Source organism: Macaca thibetana, chromosome 1 (genome assembly GCF_024542745.1).
Source record: "Macaca thibetana thibetana isolate TM-01 chromosome 1, ASM2454274v1, whole genome shotgun sequence".
Lineage (NCBI taxonomy): Eukaryota > Metazoa > Chordata > Mammalia > Primates > Cercopithecidae > Macaca > Macaca thibetana.
The window spans coordinates 41,852,356-41,869,692 of record NC_065578.1 but is presented as its reverse complement, the minus strand read 5'-3'; the positions used below and the strand labels follow the sequence as shown (position 1 = coordinate 41,869,692).

Below are 17,337 nucleotides of genomic sequence, written 5' to 3'. Positions count from 1 at the left end.
CACTATCTATTCTGTTACAGCCAAATCTTACTTTGGGTTTTTATTTTTAAACATCTAATTTGAGAATAGATGTATATTTACCACATGCATTGTTCTGGAAACTTAAAAAAGTTATATCCAGAGTAGAAGGTGTTCCAGCACAGTCTCTGAGGGTGGAGCAGAACCAGCCATCAATCCTTTTTTCCACCCTCTGGGAGGTGGAATGTCTGTCTACACTGGGGGTTCAGTGGACCTAAGTTCTCGGTGAGGTACAACTTTGCCATACAGTACTGTTTATTTCTATTTGATTTGGATTTTAGAATATGAAGTGGCATCTGAATTGCTAGAATTTAGTAGTTTCTAGCGTAGGAAAGAAAATCCACACGAGATCCTGCAAGCCAGATGATGCCCAGTGTATCTAATTGCTAAACAAAGCAAAAGGCAACAGCTTTGAACTATTAAAATACAGAATGTTTAAGTTACAAAATCCTACACACATTCAAACTGGGCAACAAGAGAGTCCTGTGATTAGCTCTACTCTCAGAGCCAGAGTCTGCAAGAGTAAGAAATGCTTCAGGAAGTCCCACCAGGCAGGGCTGAGGCCAAGGCCAATACCAGTTCTGAAGGCTGTCACTCCTTTCCAAGGGGTAGACCTTAGTAACACAGTCACCCCGTTGGTAGCGGAGCTGGAACTCAAACCCAGCCCACACTGAGCTTGAGGCGGGGGGATATTCTGTTCTACATGAACAAGTTCTACATAAACAAGTATTGTCCCCAAGGGAGTCAGAACCCTGAATAAACAGAAAGAAGGGAAGGTCACTGACCCTACTTTGGGTTTCTCACTTCACGGCAAGAGACATACCATATATCTAGTATAGGACAACACAGGTATACGCAAAGCTTTAGTGCAGCTACACAAGGCTTGACCCGATATGCTGACACAAACCCCACAGAGGCCGGCAGGAGCTGGTAGAGCTGCTTAGCTTCCTCAGCGCTGTGGCGAAACACAGGCTGCCTTGCCCCACAGAGCATCTGGAAAGAAGATGTATGAGAGCGACCACATCAGGCAGTAAAAAGCAGACAGAGACAGTGGGGAGAAAAACAGCATGATGACACCTGGAAGAAGAAAAAGTGCAGACACTCAATTTCTAGAAAGCTGTCTTCTATGCTTTCTACCCTCTGCTCTCCCGTCCCCACCCTCCCATTCTTTATTTTTCACCCACAGTGCCTAAGAAACAAAAAGAGACAGGAGCCCTGTCTTCAAGTTCAGTTTAATAGAGATAGGTAAGTAACTAGAGAAGTATAGCCCAATGCAGTCTCAGGTTCCATTGTGTCAAATTCACATCAGAAGTTCCAGCCAAGAATAAATCTGAATTGCCTTGGTTAGGGAAAACAAAACAAAACAAGATAAAAACCGAAAAACTCTTGTCAGGAAAAAAAAACTTCCTCATTGTTTGAAATTTAACATGTGACAATGACCAATGCAATATGGTATGTATGCAGAAAAGAGTTTACATGCAGGCCCGAGACTGCTATCCTCATGGAATTTAACATGTGATAATGACCAATGCAATATGGTATGTATGCAGAAAAGAGTTTACATGCAGGCCCGAGACTGCTATCCTCATGGAATTTAACATGTGATAATGACCAATGCAATATGGTATGTATGCAGAAAAGAGTTTACATGCAGGCCTGAGACTGCTATCCTCAGAAAGGCCTTCTTGCAAGGCTGGCCCTTGGCTGATGGCTGGAAACTTGAATAGTAAACAGTTCCCCAGACCAACATAAAACTTTCCCCAACTGATAAGAGTGTCTCACTGTTCCTGGACTGTCCATATAAGCACAGTGGTAACACCTGCTTTCCTTCTGGGAGTCTGGAATTTTCATATGTGGTAGGCACAGGGTGCTGACGTGACCATCCCCCAGTAAAATCTTGGGCACTGAGTCTCTGATCAGTTTCCCTGGTAGACAACACTTTATTGTATTATCACAATTCAGTGCTGAGGAATTAAGTGCATCTCGTGTGACTCTACTGGGAGCGGACTCTCTGAAGCTTGCACCTGGTTTCCCCTGAACTTTGTCCCATGCACCTTTTCCCTTTGCTGAGTTTGCTTTGTATCCTTTTGCGGAAATCAATCTTAGCCATGAGTACAACAACAAGCTGAGTCCTGTGAGTCTTCTCAGAGGTGGTCTTGGGGACTCCCAACACAATTTGCCTCTCAGATTCGCCACCAAAAGACAAAAGAGCACTCACGTTTGTGGAATATCTATTTTGCACTAGACATTCTGCTGGATACGTATATTTTTTTCATTTACACTTCACAATAATCCCATGGTTTAGAACTAAGTCTGTTTTTCATAAGAAGAAACAGAAGTAACCCATGCAAGGTCCTGATTCAAACCCACTTCTGTTTGACTCTTAAAAACTAGACACACTGCCTCAGGGAGCTCAAAAAGAGGACAAAGAGAGTATGAGCCAATGGTATTTCCATGGGAATGATCACCATGTATCCTGTAAGAGAAATCAGAACATATGATCTGATAGAAGACCGCTTCTAGGAGTAAGAAGCAGTTAACGATACGCATGGGCATTTTGGAATACTGCATTTCAAGAATAGTCATTGATCTGTTGAGGCAAAAAGACAATCGTGAAAACCAGAGTTGTCTTGGAAAGTACCTGCCCAGTGCATTGGCTCATGCCTGTAATCTCAGCACTTTGGGCGGCCAAGGCAGGAGGATTGCTTGAGTCCAGGAATTTGAGATCAGCCTGGACAAAAGAGTGAGACCCCATCTCTACCGTATATATATGATACTGGGGTACTCTCTGTAAAAAAAAAAAAAAAAAAAGTATATCCTAAGGTCTCAGAGTGCTGGTCACAGGCCAGTTCTCAGACGTACGAAGCTCTGTGGGGTAGAAGGGACCTCAGTCTAAGAAGGCAACTGGCTGCACTCCAAATAAAACGAATGTCCACAGCAGCCATTTTGAAATCTACCCAGTAGGGCTGTGGTATTAACTGTTGTCAAAATCTGTAAGGTGCAGTTTCCTCCTTTACTCACACAGCAGGACAATCTGAGGAAGGCTGAGGCCAAGTATGTGGTTTACTTTGAGACAAGGGGGATCAGTAGTATCCACAGGAGTGAAGAACACTAAGAAATACTACTGTTATGAGATAGGAGAAGGGGAGGTGGAGGAGAAGAACGAGGCTAGAAATGGACACATCTGTACCAAAGGATTTATATTTATTATCTCATTTAATCTCAGTAATCCTGCAAAGTAGGGATTAGTGGCTTCGTTTTACAGATGAAGAAAATTGAGCTCAAAACAGTGAGGTATTAGCCCAAGTTCATACAACTAATATGTGCTAGAGTTAGAGCTTGGGCTCAGGTCTTCCTGAGAAGCTTCCAAACCCAGAAGCTTCTCACCACTGTTCTGCCTCTGCCACCTAAGGCATAGGAGGAGCCAGCTCCTGGAACTTGGATAGGGCTGTTGGTGCTAATGTTACAAAAGGTATAAACCTTAAGAGAAAGGTCAGGATGAAACCGAAGACCCTATAAACTAGAGTGGACTCACACGGGAATAAAGGAAGGAACTCTGTATCCCCATAGATGTTTGTCTTGTTTACAGGAGCATATTTTAAGAGAAGAAAAGCTGATATTCCTTGAAGGAAGCCCTAAATCAGGGGAAGCTCTAGGGAGACTTCTGCAAGGTGCCAGTGTGACCAGGAACTCAGGGCCTGGAACCCAGTGCTCAGTTACTTCAACCCCAACCCTAAGAGTCATCCATGTCTCCTCCTCCTTCCTCAATGTCAATTCTATTTCCAACATTTATCTCAAATCCATTCACTTCTCTTTATCTCCACTGCCACCATCACCTCTCATCTGAACAAAAAGTTTGTTTTCCTACTTACATTCTCAGGCCTACAATCTATTCTCCACATTGCAGTCAAAGTGATCATTGAAAACTGCTGCTCCAGCCATGCCAGTTCCCTGCATAAATCCCTTTAGAAGCTCCTCATTTGCCTTTGGTCTCAAATCCCAAATCCTGCCAGGTCTGCTCACCTCATGGCCTCAGTCTTTGTCACTGGCTATCTCAGCAAGTTTCAGCCACATTGCTCCACTAATGTGTCCAGCCCCTGTGGCCTCAAAGCCATCACAACTGTTCCTCTTCCTGAACCTCCTGAACCTCCCCATCCCCACCTGGCCACTCCTCTTGTAGGTCTCACTTAAATGACACCTGCTTAAGGATCCTTTCCTTCCCTTCAGATCATCCCAGCCTGAAGTAGGTCACCCTCTGACACTCTCTCAGAGCACCATGCACTTGTGTAATACATATAGTAAAACTCTATGTTTCTAGTTATTTCTGCCATCATTTGTTTGGTATCTGTCTCCCCTGTGATCAGGCTCTAGATTCAGAGGCAGGGACTGTTTGCCTAGTTTACCAATTTGATTTCCAGTACCTGGCACACGGGGGGTGCTTCCTAAATCTCTTTTGAACTTATTAACATTTAGCAAATAGATACTGAGCACCTACCATGTGATTGACACACTTCTAGGCACTGGGGATTATATTAATAGCATGAATAAAAGAGAGTCCTCTATTGGGGGGTTGGTTTAGTGTTTATAGACAATAAGAAAACTAGTAAGTATGTCAGATGATCATCAGTTCTATGGGGAAAAATAAAGCCGAACAAGGGAGATAGAAAAATGCTGGGGTGAGGTACAGTGGCAATAAGCAACAGTGATAACAAACGGGCCATAGTGACATTTTCACTCACCTCCCATATAAACCAATTTTTTCCAGTTCTCAGACTCCAGGATTTTGTCATATGGATAGTAGCTCTGGTCCATCATGAAGAGAATCATGAGTGAGGCCATGCAGCAGAGGATGAACCTGTTGCCTTTGGTCAGAAGAGAGGTGGAAGCCAAGATGCAGGAAGCATAGGGGCAGGGTAGACCCTTGTATGTGGAGGGGACTCCTGCCGGGAAGAACACTGGAGATTAGCTGCTTCCCTCTGCTCTAAAGATACCAAAATGAAGCAGGCCCCTCTCTCTTTGGGTATTCCCCTACCCAGGATACAATATTCCCTTAAACCCAAAGGCAGTGGCAGGCTGAAAATCATTTATTCACAAAGATGATGCATGGGTTTTACATTGGGTTTCCAAGGGAAAGCAGACAGCCAGCTAGGACCAGGGTGTGCCCTGGCTCCTAGGAAGTCTCTGCTTTGAGACCTGCTAGTCTAAGTCCTGTGCTGTATCTGCTCTCCCTCACTTTGTGACCTTAGGCAAGATAATTTCTCTCACTGGAGCATGGTTTCTCCATCTGTTTTCAGGAACTAGAATATACCTCCAGTTCTAGTCCAAGAATCAGTGTGCTCCATCCAAATGTCACAGGTCATGCATTGAGAAAGAGGTACAGCTGCTCCAAGAAACAAAAGCCCTTGCCTCCCAGCCCAGGGCTCTGCCAATGCAGCCTGCAGCCTTCAATGAGCATGAGGCATGGGGCATGCAAGGAGGAAGGAAGAGGAGCTCCAAAAAAGGAGTCAGTAACTGCACCCCAGGCTTCTGGCATCTGACAGATGCCAGTTCTGTGCTCCCCTGCCCTCTGTTCTAAGGCAACCTTGATTCCACTCACCAGGTGAATAAAAGCACAAGTGGAAAGAAGCAGCTGACACATAGATGATGGCCAGGATCCCACTCAGAAGTCCATCCACGCCTAGGAGCAGAGCAGAGGCCAGGCCGAAGGTGGTGAAGACGGCAAAGTCATTCAGCTCAGCTCCTGCCCCAGAGGGCCCAAAGTTAGAAGAACTTATACTCCCATGTCTTGCACCTTAGTCCCCCTCTAGTAGGGGAGCTGGGGTAGTGACAAGAGGGGTCCTGAGGTCCCAGAAAGCAACAGCTGCTCCCCTGGGGGGCAGTCTGTAGATCAAAGACCAGGATTTCCTCCTGGCTCTGCCTTGTGCTGGCCAGTGGCCCTGGGCAAGTATTTCCCTCTCAGATCTTAGTTTTCCTATCCTTTAACATGCAAGGGTTGGGCTACAATCAGATACAAACTGATAAGCTATGGGACTTTTTTCAAGCTAAATCTTACATGGAAGCATTTTACTGTATTTTAAACCAGCTGCTCTGCTGGTTTAATTTTCATCTCCTCTCTGCCAACCTCCTCTCACCCCACCCCTACCCACTTCCACTCCAATACCTGGATGGGTCCAGAACAGGGAAGCAGGGCAGATGAGAAAACTGAAAGCCAGGACAAGGACTGCCCAAAGGTCAGTAAGTGAGCCAGCAGAGGAGCTGGAGCTGGACTGCGGGGCTCTCGAACTCCTGCTCCAGGGCTGCTGCTGCTGCTCTCGGGGGGGTGTGAACAGGGGTGGATGCCTGAGGAAGGCCTGCGGGATGTTAGAGGATGGACGAAGGGGTGACCCCAGATGGATGCTACTGGGGACAAGGATTAGGGGCCTGGGGCCTGAACTCACCCCATTTGGAGCAGATGTTGATGTGGCTGGTCATTGCCCTGACTGCCATGTCCAACAGGAAGCTGACCAGGAGCATCCAGGAGGCATAGTGGCGTTTCCTAAAGTGCAGGCCAGCAAGCCCGAATGGGGAAGCACTTTCGCAGTCTCCACTGGAGACTCTCCCCCACCCCCCATTAGTATATTAGTATACACTAATATACTTCCTACATACCTCCCACACTTGCACACACACACACATCCCTTCATGTCCCCCACACTCACATCCTTTCTGATATATGCTGCTTTTCACACCACACATGCACACATACACGCCTACATCCCTCACAAACTCAATCTACAGTCTTAAAGAGGTGCCCCAAACCCCCTAGAACATCACTGAGATCCCTTCCAACTCTAACTTCCAGGCATTTTTGATGGCATAGGGGACCTAGGTTCTAGCCCAGCCTCTGCCACCATCTCTCTATGAATTATTAGCTAAATCACTACCCCATCTCTAGGCTTGTTCCCCCATCTGTAAAATGAGGAGTGTGTGCTAAATGATTTGTTTAATAGATACAAACCTATTCAGATGACCTGTTTCTCCTTGTGTGAGTTTTGGTAACTTATGTCTTTTTTTTTTTTTTTTTTTTTTTTTTGAGACAGAGTCTAGCTCTGTTGCCCAGGCTGGATGCAGGGGTGCGATCTCGGCTCACTGCAAGCTCTGCATCCAGGGTTCACGCCATTCTCTTGCCTCAGCCTCCCAAATAGCTGGGACTACAGGTGCCCGCCACCACGCCCGGCTAATTTTTTTGTATTTTTAGTAGAGACAGGGTTTCACCATGTTAGTCAGGATGGCCTCGATCTCCTGACCTCGTGATCCACCCGCCTCGGTCTCCTAAAGTGCTGCGATTACAGGCGTGAGCCACTGTGCCTGGCAACTTATGTCTTTTAAGGGATTGATTATTTTCAGCTACGATATCAAATTTGTGGGCAGAGGCTTGTTCATAGCATTCCTTTATTATACTTTTAATGTCTGTGGAATCAGTAGTAATGACCCTTGTTTTATTTCTGATATTGGTAATTTCTGTCTTTTCATTTTTTTAACTTGGTTAGCTTGGCTAGAGGTTTATCGATTTTATTGATCTCAAAGAACCAGCTTTTGGTTTCATTGATTTTTCTCTATTAATTTCTTGTTTTCAATTTCTTTGATTGCCACTCTAATTTTTATTTTATTTTTTGAGATGGAGTCCCTCTGCTGCCCAGGCTGGAATGCAGTGGTGCGATCTCCGCTCACTGCAACCTCTGCCTCCCAGGTTCAAGCGATTCTCCTGCCTCAGCCTCCCAAGTAGCTGGGATTACAGGTATGTGCCACCACACCCGGCTAATTTTTGTATTTTTAGTAGAGATGGTGTTTCACCATGTTGGCCAGGCTGGTCTTGAACTCCTGACCTCAAGTGATCCACCTGCTTCAGCTTCCCAAAGTGCTGGAACTACAGGCATGAGCCACTGCACCCGGCCTAATTTTTACTTTTTACTTTTTATGCTTACTTTGGATTTATTTGCTTTTCTTTTTCTAGTTTCCTAAGGTTAAAGCTTAAATTATGGATTTTAAATCTTTCTTTTTTGAATATATGCATTCAATGAAATAAATTTCCCTCAAAGCAAAGCACTGCTTTCCCTGCATCCTATAAGTTTTGATAAATCGTGTTTTCATTTTTTTAGTTCAAAACATTTTTAATGTTTCGTGAGACTTCTTCTTTTATCCATGTGTCATTTAGAAGTGTGTTGTTTAATCTTCATATATTTCAGGATTTTTCAGCTGTCTTTCTGTTACTGACTTCTAGTTCATTTCCATGTGGGCTGAGAGTATGCTTCTTTTAAATTTGTTAAGGTATGTTTTATGGCCCAGAATGTGATCTGTCCAAGTGAGCTGGAGAAGAATGTGTACTCTGCATGGTTGGATGAAGTACTCTATAGATGTCCATTTTATCCAGGTGACCAATGGTGTTGCTGACTTCAACTATGTCTTTGCTGATTTTCTGCCTGCTGGATCTGTCAGTTTCTGATAGAGGGGTGTGGAAATCTCCAACCTTGATAGTGGACTCATCAACTGTCCTTGCAGTTCTATTAGTTTTTGTCTCATGTATTTTGATGCTTTAAATTATTTCCATGAGCTCTTTCAGATCCCACATTCTTGATTCTGTGCCTCCATCCAGCACCTGTCCCCAGGTCCCTCTAAAAGCTGCCACCACAGCTCCAAGCAAACCTGCCCTGAGAGGCCCATTCTCAAGTCTGCACCCGGATTGCAATGCTTAGGCAGCCCAGGAGAAGCAAAGGGCCTGACCTAGACCTCAGCTGTCTCCAAACAACCACAGCATTTCCTTTGTTTAGACCCAGTCCTATGTATCTAAAGGGGACTGAAGCTAAATAAAAATACTCAGGGCACCATTATGGCAAAAAAACAACACTCCCAGATAATTAAGCTGAACTAAGAAGATAGAAGTTTTCTGGGCTGGGCACAGTGGCTCACGTTTGTAATCCCAGCACTTTGGGAGGCCTAGGCAGGTGGATCACTTGAGCCCAGGTGTTTGAGACCAGCCTGGGCAATATAGTGAGACCTCATCCCAAAAAAAAAAAAAGAAAAGTTTCTTTAAAAAAGAGATTTTCTGCTGTAGGTGTGCCCTACTTTATTATACTCGAAAAACCAAGATTTTAGAGAATCACAAAAATTTCCAGCTGCAAGGGAGCTTAAACATCATCAGGTAAAGTCATCTTATCTTATGGATGAGAAATAAATCCAAAGAGAAGTCACTTGCTGATGGTTATAGACAATCGAGTAGATTAGGAGGATGTTACCTGCATCATAAAGGATTTATCTTTAAAGGACTGATATCCCGAAAACATCGAAATGGGATTCAACTTACAGAAATAGAATTTGCTTACAACGTTTTAGGGGAACATATGCATGTCTCGGACCTTCCAGAACAGTGCTAATTTCAAATATTCTGCCAGGTCGTATGATCTAAGAATTAGAAAATATGAACTGTGGCCTACCCAAAGATTGTATAAAGGCCACCAGAACAGAATCTCTTGACTTTCTCATAAAAACCATTCTAGACTGCCACAGCTGGAATGAACTGGTACAGTTGAGTCTGGGATCTTGGCCCTTTGACTCCTAAGCCACTGCACTTTCCCCGGGTACACTGTGGATTCCTGTGCCTCAGTGCCTGCTCTCTAGACTCTCCCTCTCCTTCCCTCATGCCATTGGCTCCAGCTCTTGGCTAAGAGCTTGCTGGGCCCCAGACCTACCTGCTGAAGCTGAAGATGATGGAGAAGAGCCCCAGGACCATGTTGGCCAGAGATAAGGCATTGGTAACATCCTTCCAGGAAACCTCATTTATCTGGGAATGGCTCTGGTCATGGCTCAGGAAGAAACTGGTACCCTTACCTGGGGCCCAAGAGAGAGGGGCAAAGGGTTCCCAAGGTCAAGGAGTCCCAGAAGAGGCTCCCAGGGACCTGTTCCACTAGACCTCATCCCAAAATGGCACCCTCCCTACATTCAGTTTCACTGGCTGGACTAGACTAAGGGAGACAGGAGGTAGATGAAGGAGACTCAGGAGGTGAAGACAAAGGTGCTGAGGATCCAGCGTCTTGGAAAAGCTCAATAGCAGAGTGGGTGAACCAACACAAGCATAGTTTCCACTCCCTCTCTGGCTGCACCTTTGCCCTGCAGCGCAGACATCCCTCCAGTCCATATGCCGACCATCCTGGAGCCCCATGGCCCAGAATGCAGGGGATATGGGCCCTTCTCCCATCTGAGAGGTGGGCCCTTGTCACTGACCAAGGGTTGGCCTGAGAGAGAAGAAGTGCCAGGAAGCCCTGTTGTCCCACAGTCCAAGCTCACTCCTCCTGAAGCACAGGGCTGCAGCCGAGGTGCCTTAAGGTCCTGGTTCTGACAGGCCCCAATCAGAACAGCAGGCCTACTTCCCACAAGGGAAGAGATGACAGATTAAAAATGAATGTGTAGCCGGACACGGTGGCTCATGCCTGTAATCCCAGCACTTTGGGAGGCCAAGGCAGGTGGATCACCTGAGGCCAGAAATTCGAGACCAGCCTGGCCAACATGTTGAAACCCCGTCTCTACTAAAAATACAAAAATTAGCTGAGTATGGTGGTGCATGCCTGTAATTCCAGCTACTCAGGAGGCTGAGGCAGGAGAATCGCTTGAACCTGGGAAGCAGAGGTTGCAGTGAGCCGAGATTATGCCATTGCACTCCAGCCTGGGCAACAGAGCAAGACTCTGTCTCAAAAAAAAAAAAAAAAAAAAGAATGTGTACAACACTGAATAGTTCACAAAGATCGTTTCACCATGTTCTCATTCCCGTGTCTCCTTCTCAGAGCCTGACAACCTCAGGAGATGGTGCTAGAATTCTCCCCTATTTTATGAATGAGGAAACTACGGTTAAAAGAAAGGAAGGTATTTGCTCAAAGTCACACAGTAAGTAGAACCAAATCCCATCTGATTCTAAATCTGGTGTTTCTTCTGCTGGAAGCATAGATTTTAGCAGGAGGAGGTATATGGGATGTGGCAGTGAGGGAGCTCGATGGCCAGGTCTGCGAGACAGCAGCAGCCTCCCTGTGTGTGCGGCACCGTCCACCCTAGGTCCCACAGCGCTCCCAGTCTCTCCCAGTCTCTCCCACAACAGGGAATTGGCTGGTCCTGCCCATCTTCACAGCCTGTCTTATCTCTGCTTTTACTCTAAGACCACATTTGTACACCTTACACATAATCTGCTTGTGCAACTGAGTCTCTTGGAGAAAGAGCCCCATTCCTCCTCAAAACTGAGAAGCCCCACTGGTTGGGGCAAATGTATCAGCCACAAATAGATCCTGCACTTGAGTAAAATAAACAAGCTTCAAGGTGTTCCCAGATCTGTCTTCTCATTTAATCCTCACCCATTTCAGAGGTGAGGATTAATCTCACCTCCAGCTCTGCCTCCATCCAGCCCCTCTGTTCAGCCCCAGGCCCATCTGGTCTGGACAAGAGCTGAGACAAACCGTGGTCCTTTCTCATTAACCTGCCACAAAGATGCCAGCAGCTGGGAGGGCTGACTTGGAGTTTGGGACTAGAGTTTATCAGGACAGCACTGCTGGGCTCACTGCCTCAGTGGGCCAGCCTCACTCACCAAAGGGGATCAGTAGCTACGTGGCCACAGCCATTGGGATTCCTAAGACCTTCTTATGCCAGAGTCCCTCCAAACCTACGACAGGAAGCAATGCAAGCCAGGGAAATCTGGGAGGGGAAGGGGACAAAGGACTTGCTGCATACTCCCTCCCCGTGAACCTGCTGTAGTGGTCTCTCCTGGGTCTCTGGGCTGACCCCAGCAAGATCAAACATCCCAGTGTCTGCTGCTCAGAGTCAGCAGGTGCCCAGGGTCTGTCTACCAGCTGTCAAGCATTGCTGCTGCCTCTGTGCTACTTCACAGCTGGTTAATTTTTAATTAATGGTCAATTGTCTACTATATTATCTCTTTCGTTATCTCCTTCATTCACAAACCACTTTCACATTTAGGATTTCCACTGGCCCTGTGAGCACTGTCAGGCAAGGGTTCTAATCCCTACTTTCCAGGTAAAGCAAGGAAGACTCAAGAGATGGGAACAACCTAGCTCAAGGTCACACCAGAAGTGGCAGAACAAAACTTACAATTTTGCCTTAAGTGTTCTTTCCCCTGTACTCTGCTGTCTACCAACCAATAGGACTGAGCATTGTATTGGTTATATGCTGTGCCTGAGTTGGGTGCTGGTAGAAACCTTGGTCCCTGCCATCACAGAGTTTACAACCTATCCAAGGAAACGAGTCTTTTGCATACATGTGGAGACTTAGACTCTATTCATAGTGGTACCTTATCTTACAGATGGGGAAACTGAGGTTTCAGGAGAGTTAAGTGACTTGTCCAGTAAATGGTGGAGCCAGGATTTGATTTGGGTCTCCTCTTTCCCAATTAAATGTTGTTTGCAGCAGAATGCACAAGTCCCAGGCGTGAAAGGATGTGGAACTGAGAATAAGGGCTATAGAAGACAACAGAAATAAGGAGCCACCCGCCATTCATTCAGCAAATGTTTGGCCAGGGGCAAGATGTGGTGCCTGGTGCTTGGGACACAGAGAAGATTAAGACCAAGGGACACAGTTTAGCCACAGTACCTAACTCTGCACAGAAAAGAGGCGACCAGGCTACTAAGGGAGCACTGAAAAGGGGCTCAGCCTGCCAGGAGGTGAGAAGGCTCCCAGGAGGGGTGAGGGCTGAGGCTTGGCATAGCACCAGACTGCAGGTGATCTGGTCACTCCCCAGCTTTTTGAATGCCCTCAGGATGGAGTCCAACTCCTGTGTTTGGTATGCCAGCTCTGCTCAGCTCTCCCAGCTTCCTCTCAGTCCTCCCCACCCTTCTCAGACCCTCTCTTTGGCCTTGGGTTGGGTAGTGCTCCTCTTTGGGAAGCCCCTCTGACATCCCCCACCCCGCCCCGAGCATGTTAGGTGTCCCTCATCTGTATGGTTTCATCTTCTTGTGCTTACCATGTGATACTTGGCACTCTGTTTTGGCAGAGTTTTGGCACCGCCTACCCTGGGGTTCCTATAGGGGATGCAATTTGAGTGCTGGCCGAGGTCCCTGTGCCCAGTATGAGGCCTGACAATAGAAGTTGTTCTGTGTTTGTTAAATTAACATCACAGGTCACTCTGGTGCTTCCCTGAGGCCCTCTGGTTGCACCAAATTTATTGACCCCCCATCTAACCCTGCCCAATGTGGCCTCCAAGAAGCCTTCTCAGATGAACGCCCAACAGTCCAGCCCCTTCCACATACCCAGCAACTACCCAGTTCTTATGATCTTCTACTTACTCATTTTTAAAATGCTGTTTATTTATTGCTGATGGCTGCTCTGTGTCAGGCCTTGTGTCGGGGGGGATGGGGAGAAGAACAAGAGCCAGGCTGCACCCTCCAGCAACTCAGAGTCTGGAAGAGGAGGCAGCTGTGTGTAGGGACAAGTGTAATGTTGGACAAGGGGATGTGCCAGCTGTTGTGGAGAGACTAAGTCTGGGGTGGGGCAGAGGAAGGTTCCAGTCCTGTGGTGACATTTTTCAGGGTCTCTAAGGATGAACAAAGAATTAGGAGGGGCATTCTTGGCCCAGGGTATGAGCCGCAGGTGCGGAAGCACGATGAGGAGGCTGGATCCCTGGATCCTGGAAGAGAGGGGTGACCAGAGGTAACACTGGCAGGTAGGCTGCAGGGGGTGGTCGTGCAGACGTGACCTTGAGTGGCAGCCCGTGGCGGGCACTGTGCTGTTCAGTAAGGGAGCAGAGTCTTGGTCAGACACGGGCAGGGAGTGCAGGGCGGCTTTGAGGGGACAAACTACAGAAAAGGAAACCGGCCAGGAGACGGGAGGGGGTGAAGGGGGGAGAGAGGCGGGGCGGGGGAGCGTGGACGTGAGGAGGAGAAAAGCAGGGCTGTGACAGCGGGGCTGGAGAGGAGGGGAGAGTTGAGTATGGCTCTGAGGTTTCTGAGTGGTGGGGCGGCGCCTCCGCGGAGTGAAATCATCCAGGCGGACTCTCCAGCAGGTGACACGCGTGGCAGACACGGCAACGCCGCTCATGCCAGTTCCAGACCCTCTCCCCTCCCAGCCCCCGCTCCTTTCCTGGAGGCTGGAAACCGTCCCCGGCCTCTGGGGACGGGACGTGGTCCCCTGGCCCACTCTGGCTGTCCCAAGGCTGCCCAGGCCTGGCTCCAGCCGCTACCACACCGGGAAGATGGAGCTGGGCTGCTCGCCAACAGCACCCGGGCAGCGGCGCTTCTTGTCCCTTCCACGCGGCCGCGGAGGCTCACCTGGGGGCTCACCCTGGGGACAAGGCATTCCTACATGAGATGGGGGTCCGCCCTCCTGCCCCGTTTCCTGTGCAGTGCAGGGGGCCAGCCCTGAAGAGGAGAGCCTCTTGCTCCCACCCTGGCTCTTAGCTCACAATCCCCAGAGCAGGGGAGGGGTTGCGGGTCTGTAGTCAGGGAGAAGGGCCTCAGTTTCCAGGGGAGCCCAGGTCTTGTAGTAGGGGCGGCGGGGAATGGAGGAGTCCCGGGGGAGGGGACGTCTTCTCTACCTGAGTGAGGCTGGGAAGGCTTCATGGTGGAGACAGCGGCCCCGGCGCGTGGGCCTGGAGTGGGGCGGGAAGTGCGCTGGAGAGGCGAGGCTGTGCTGGGATGCTGGACCCAGCCTCTGCGGGGCCCCTAGAGGGTAAGCTCCACGCGGGCAGGGCTGCTTGTACGTTTGCTTCGCTGCTGTTCGCTGTGCCTATAAGAAGGGCATAGGCACATAGGAATACTATTTGGATGAATGACAAGCTAAGGAATTTGCACTCAATTCCTGAAGAAAAGTTTTTAAGTAGGAAGGTGACATGGTCAGGTTGTTTCAGGAAGACTAAGCTGGCAGCCATTGCGGAGGAAGGATCTGCAATCCTGCGGGCCAGGAGGCAGATGAGCAACAGACGGGATGGGAAGAAGGAGCCCCCTCAGGAGCCCATGTGAGATGGACTCCCAGGGGTGAGAGCGGCGAGAGGGAGGGCGTAAGAGCTTCTCAGAGGTGACTATCTTTGGCAGTTAGGCTGACAGAGTGTTACACAAAGAAACTTTTTGGTATTGGGTAAGGATTTCAGGCACCAGTTCTCAGATACGGCCCCATCCTCACCAGCCCACCGGAAGCAACAATAGAGCAGGGATCACTGTGAGGACCCCACAGGAGAATATAAAAGGGCAAGGGAGCTAGGAGGTCAAGTGACACTTTGCCTCTCCTTGCAGCCAGCCCGGGAAAGAGGAGTGTAAGACCGAGCATGTTCTGAGGGGAACACCAGGCAGCAAGTACTGGGCTACATGTTGTACAGACATTCTCATCATCTCACTGGAACTTGCCCGCTACCCTGAGGTTAGTGTTAGCATTCCCATCCTACAGAAGAGGAAATAGGGGATCAGACAGCTGATTCTACTGGAGAATACACCATTAATAATTAGTGGAGCCGAGACCTGAAAACAGCGATACCAAAGTCAGACCTAGGGTGTGTGAGGAACCGGGTGGAGGTGACAAAAGGTGTGCTACACACCCCAGCCTGAGTCAGGCCAGCTTCCTTTGATCATCTATGTGTTTCTCTTCATTGCTCCCTGCCATGTGGCCCATTAAAGTGGCAAATTAGCCTGGCGCGGTGGCTCACACCTATAATCCCAGCACTTTGGGAGGCTGAGGCAGGCAGATCACGAGATCAGATCAAGACCATCCTAGCCAACATGGTGAAACCCCCCCTCTACTAGAAATTTAAAAAAAAAAAAATTAGCCAGGCATGGTGGTGCATGCCTGTAGTCCCAGCTACTTGGGAGGCTGAGGCAGGAGAATTGCTTGAACCCAGGAGGCGGAGGCTGCAGTGAGCCGAGATTGCATCACTGCACTCTAGCCTGGGCGACAAAGCGAGATTCCATCTCGAAAAAAAAAAAAAAAAAAGAGTGGCAAATTAAAAATTGTAGCATAATTATTATACCAGCTTACCTTTAAACCAAGTTTACATTCCAGCGCTAACACTTACCAGATGTATAAATGTGAACAAGTTACTTTTTCTGAACCTGTTTCCTAATCTGTAAAATGGGATTGTTGTCAGAATTAAATGAGATTATATGCTTGGCACAGAGTAGAAGCTCAATTATTAGCATTATTAATCTAAGGATATGATCATATATCTATTAGCCTGGACATCCCCAAAGTTTCCTTCAGGAGAGGGGAAGGAAGCAGGGTAGCTGAGAAAGATACCCCCTACCAGAAGTTTCTAGCTTTCCTCATTCTGGATCTCACAGGAAGTACAGAACAGGAACAGTAAGTTAGGCTACTTACACTTGTGCTAATACGGTAGCCAGCAGCCACAAGTGGCTACTGAACATTTGAAAGGTGGCTAGTCCGAATTGAGATGTGCTGTAAGTATAAAATACACACCAAAGTTTGAATACTTAGTTTAAAAAAGAATGTAAAATAATTTTTTTTTAGTAAATTGTTGAAATGCTAATAGTTTGGATATGCTGGGTTAGATAAAATATATTTTATTTATTTATTGAGACAGGGTCTCACTCTGTCACTCAGGTTGGAATGCAGTGACATGATCATAGCTCAAAGCAGCCTTGACCTTCTGGGCTCAAGCAATCCTCCCACCTCAGCCTCCCAAGAAGCTGGGACCACAGGTACACGCCACCATGCCTGGCTAATGTTTGTATTTTTTGTAGAGATGAGATCTCCCTATGTTGGCCAGGCTGGTCTTGAACTCTTAGGCTCAAGCGATCCTCCTGCCTCAGAGTCCCAAACTGCTGATATTATAGGCATGAGCCACTGCACCCTGTGATAAAATGTATTCTTAAAGTTAATTTCACTTTTTACTTTTTCATGTAGCTACTGGAAAAATTTAGATCACACATGTGGCTCACATTATACTTCTATTAACTGCATTGACTTGGATCCTTTGCAGGATATAGGTACAGAGCTACAGATGTCCATCCATTGATTTACTTGATTTATTCTTTTTCTTTTTGAGGTGGAGTCTCACTGTGTCGCCCAGGCTGGAGTGCAGTGGTGCAATCTTGGCTCATTGCAACCTCCGCCTCCCAGGTTCAAGCAATTCTTGTACCTCAGCCTCCTGAGTAGCCAGCATTACAGGTGCCTGCCACTACACTTGACTAATTTTTATATTTTTAGTAGAGATGGGGGTTTCACCATGGTGGCCAGGCTGGTCTCAAACTCCTGACCTCAAGTGATCTGCCTGCCTTGGCCTCCCAAAGTGCTGGGATGACAGGCATGAGCTACCATGCCTGGCCCACTTACTTATTCATTGTTAAGAGT

General features: G+C 47.6%; 1 protein-coding gene across 2 annotated transcripts; it reads right to left on the bottom strand.

The window, feature by feature from the left end:
- Window positions 1-495: 495 nt before the first annotated feature.
- On the bottom strand, window positions 496-14,404 carry TMEM269 (transmembrane protein 269). 2 transcript variants are annotated; one of them, XM_050800458.1, is made up of 6 exons: window positions 14,310-14,404; window positions 9,744-9,882; window positions 6,456-6,553; window positions 5,615-5,695; window positions 4,758-4,958; window positions 496-1,095 (listed from the first exon to the last, which is right to left on the bottom strand). In XM_050800458.1, the coding sequence occupies exons 1-6, from the start codon at window positions 14,335-14,337 to the stop codon at window positions 968-970; spliced, it is 675 nt and encodes a 224-aa protein (XP_050656415.1). In that variant the 5' UTR covers window positions 14,338-14,404; the 3' UTR covers window positions 496-967. The 2 variants fall into 2 exon arrangements, with proteins under 2 accessions (XP_050656415.1, XP_050656411.1); XM_050800454.1 differs by having other exon boundaries at window positions 500-1,095; window positions 5,615-5,758; window positions 14,310-14,403.
- Window positions 14,405-17,337: the final 2,933 nt, after the last annotated feature.

Bases quoted from the DNA above. Each gene is read 5' to 3' on its own strand.
- TMEM269 (XM_050800454.1), bottom strand. From the start codon at position 14,337: ATGCCTTGTCCCCAGGGTGAGCCCCCAG. The intron at 4,959-5,614 runs GTGAGTGGAATC...TCTTCCCGGCAG, and splicing joins CTTGTGCTTTTATTCACCTG to GAGTCCCCTCCACATACAAG. The intron at 1,096-4,757 runs GTGAGTGAAAAT...TTCTTCTTCCAG, and splicing joins AAAATTGGTTTATATGGGAG to GTGTCATCATGCTGTTTTTC.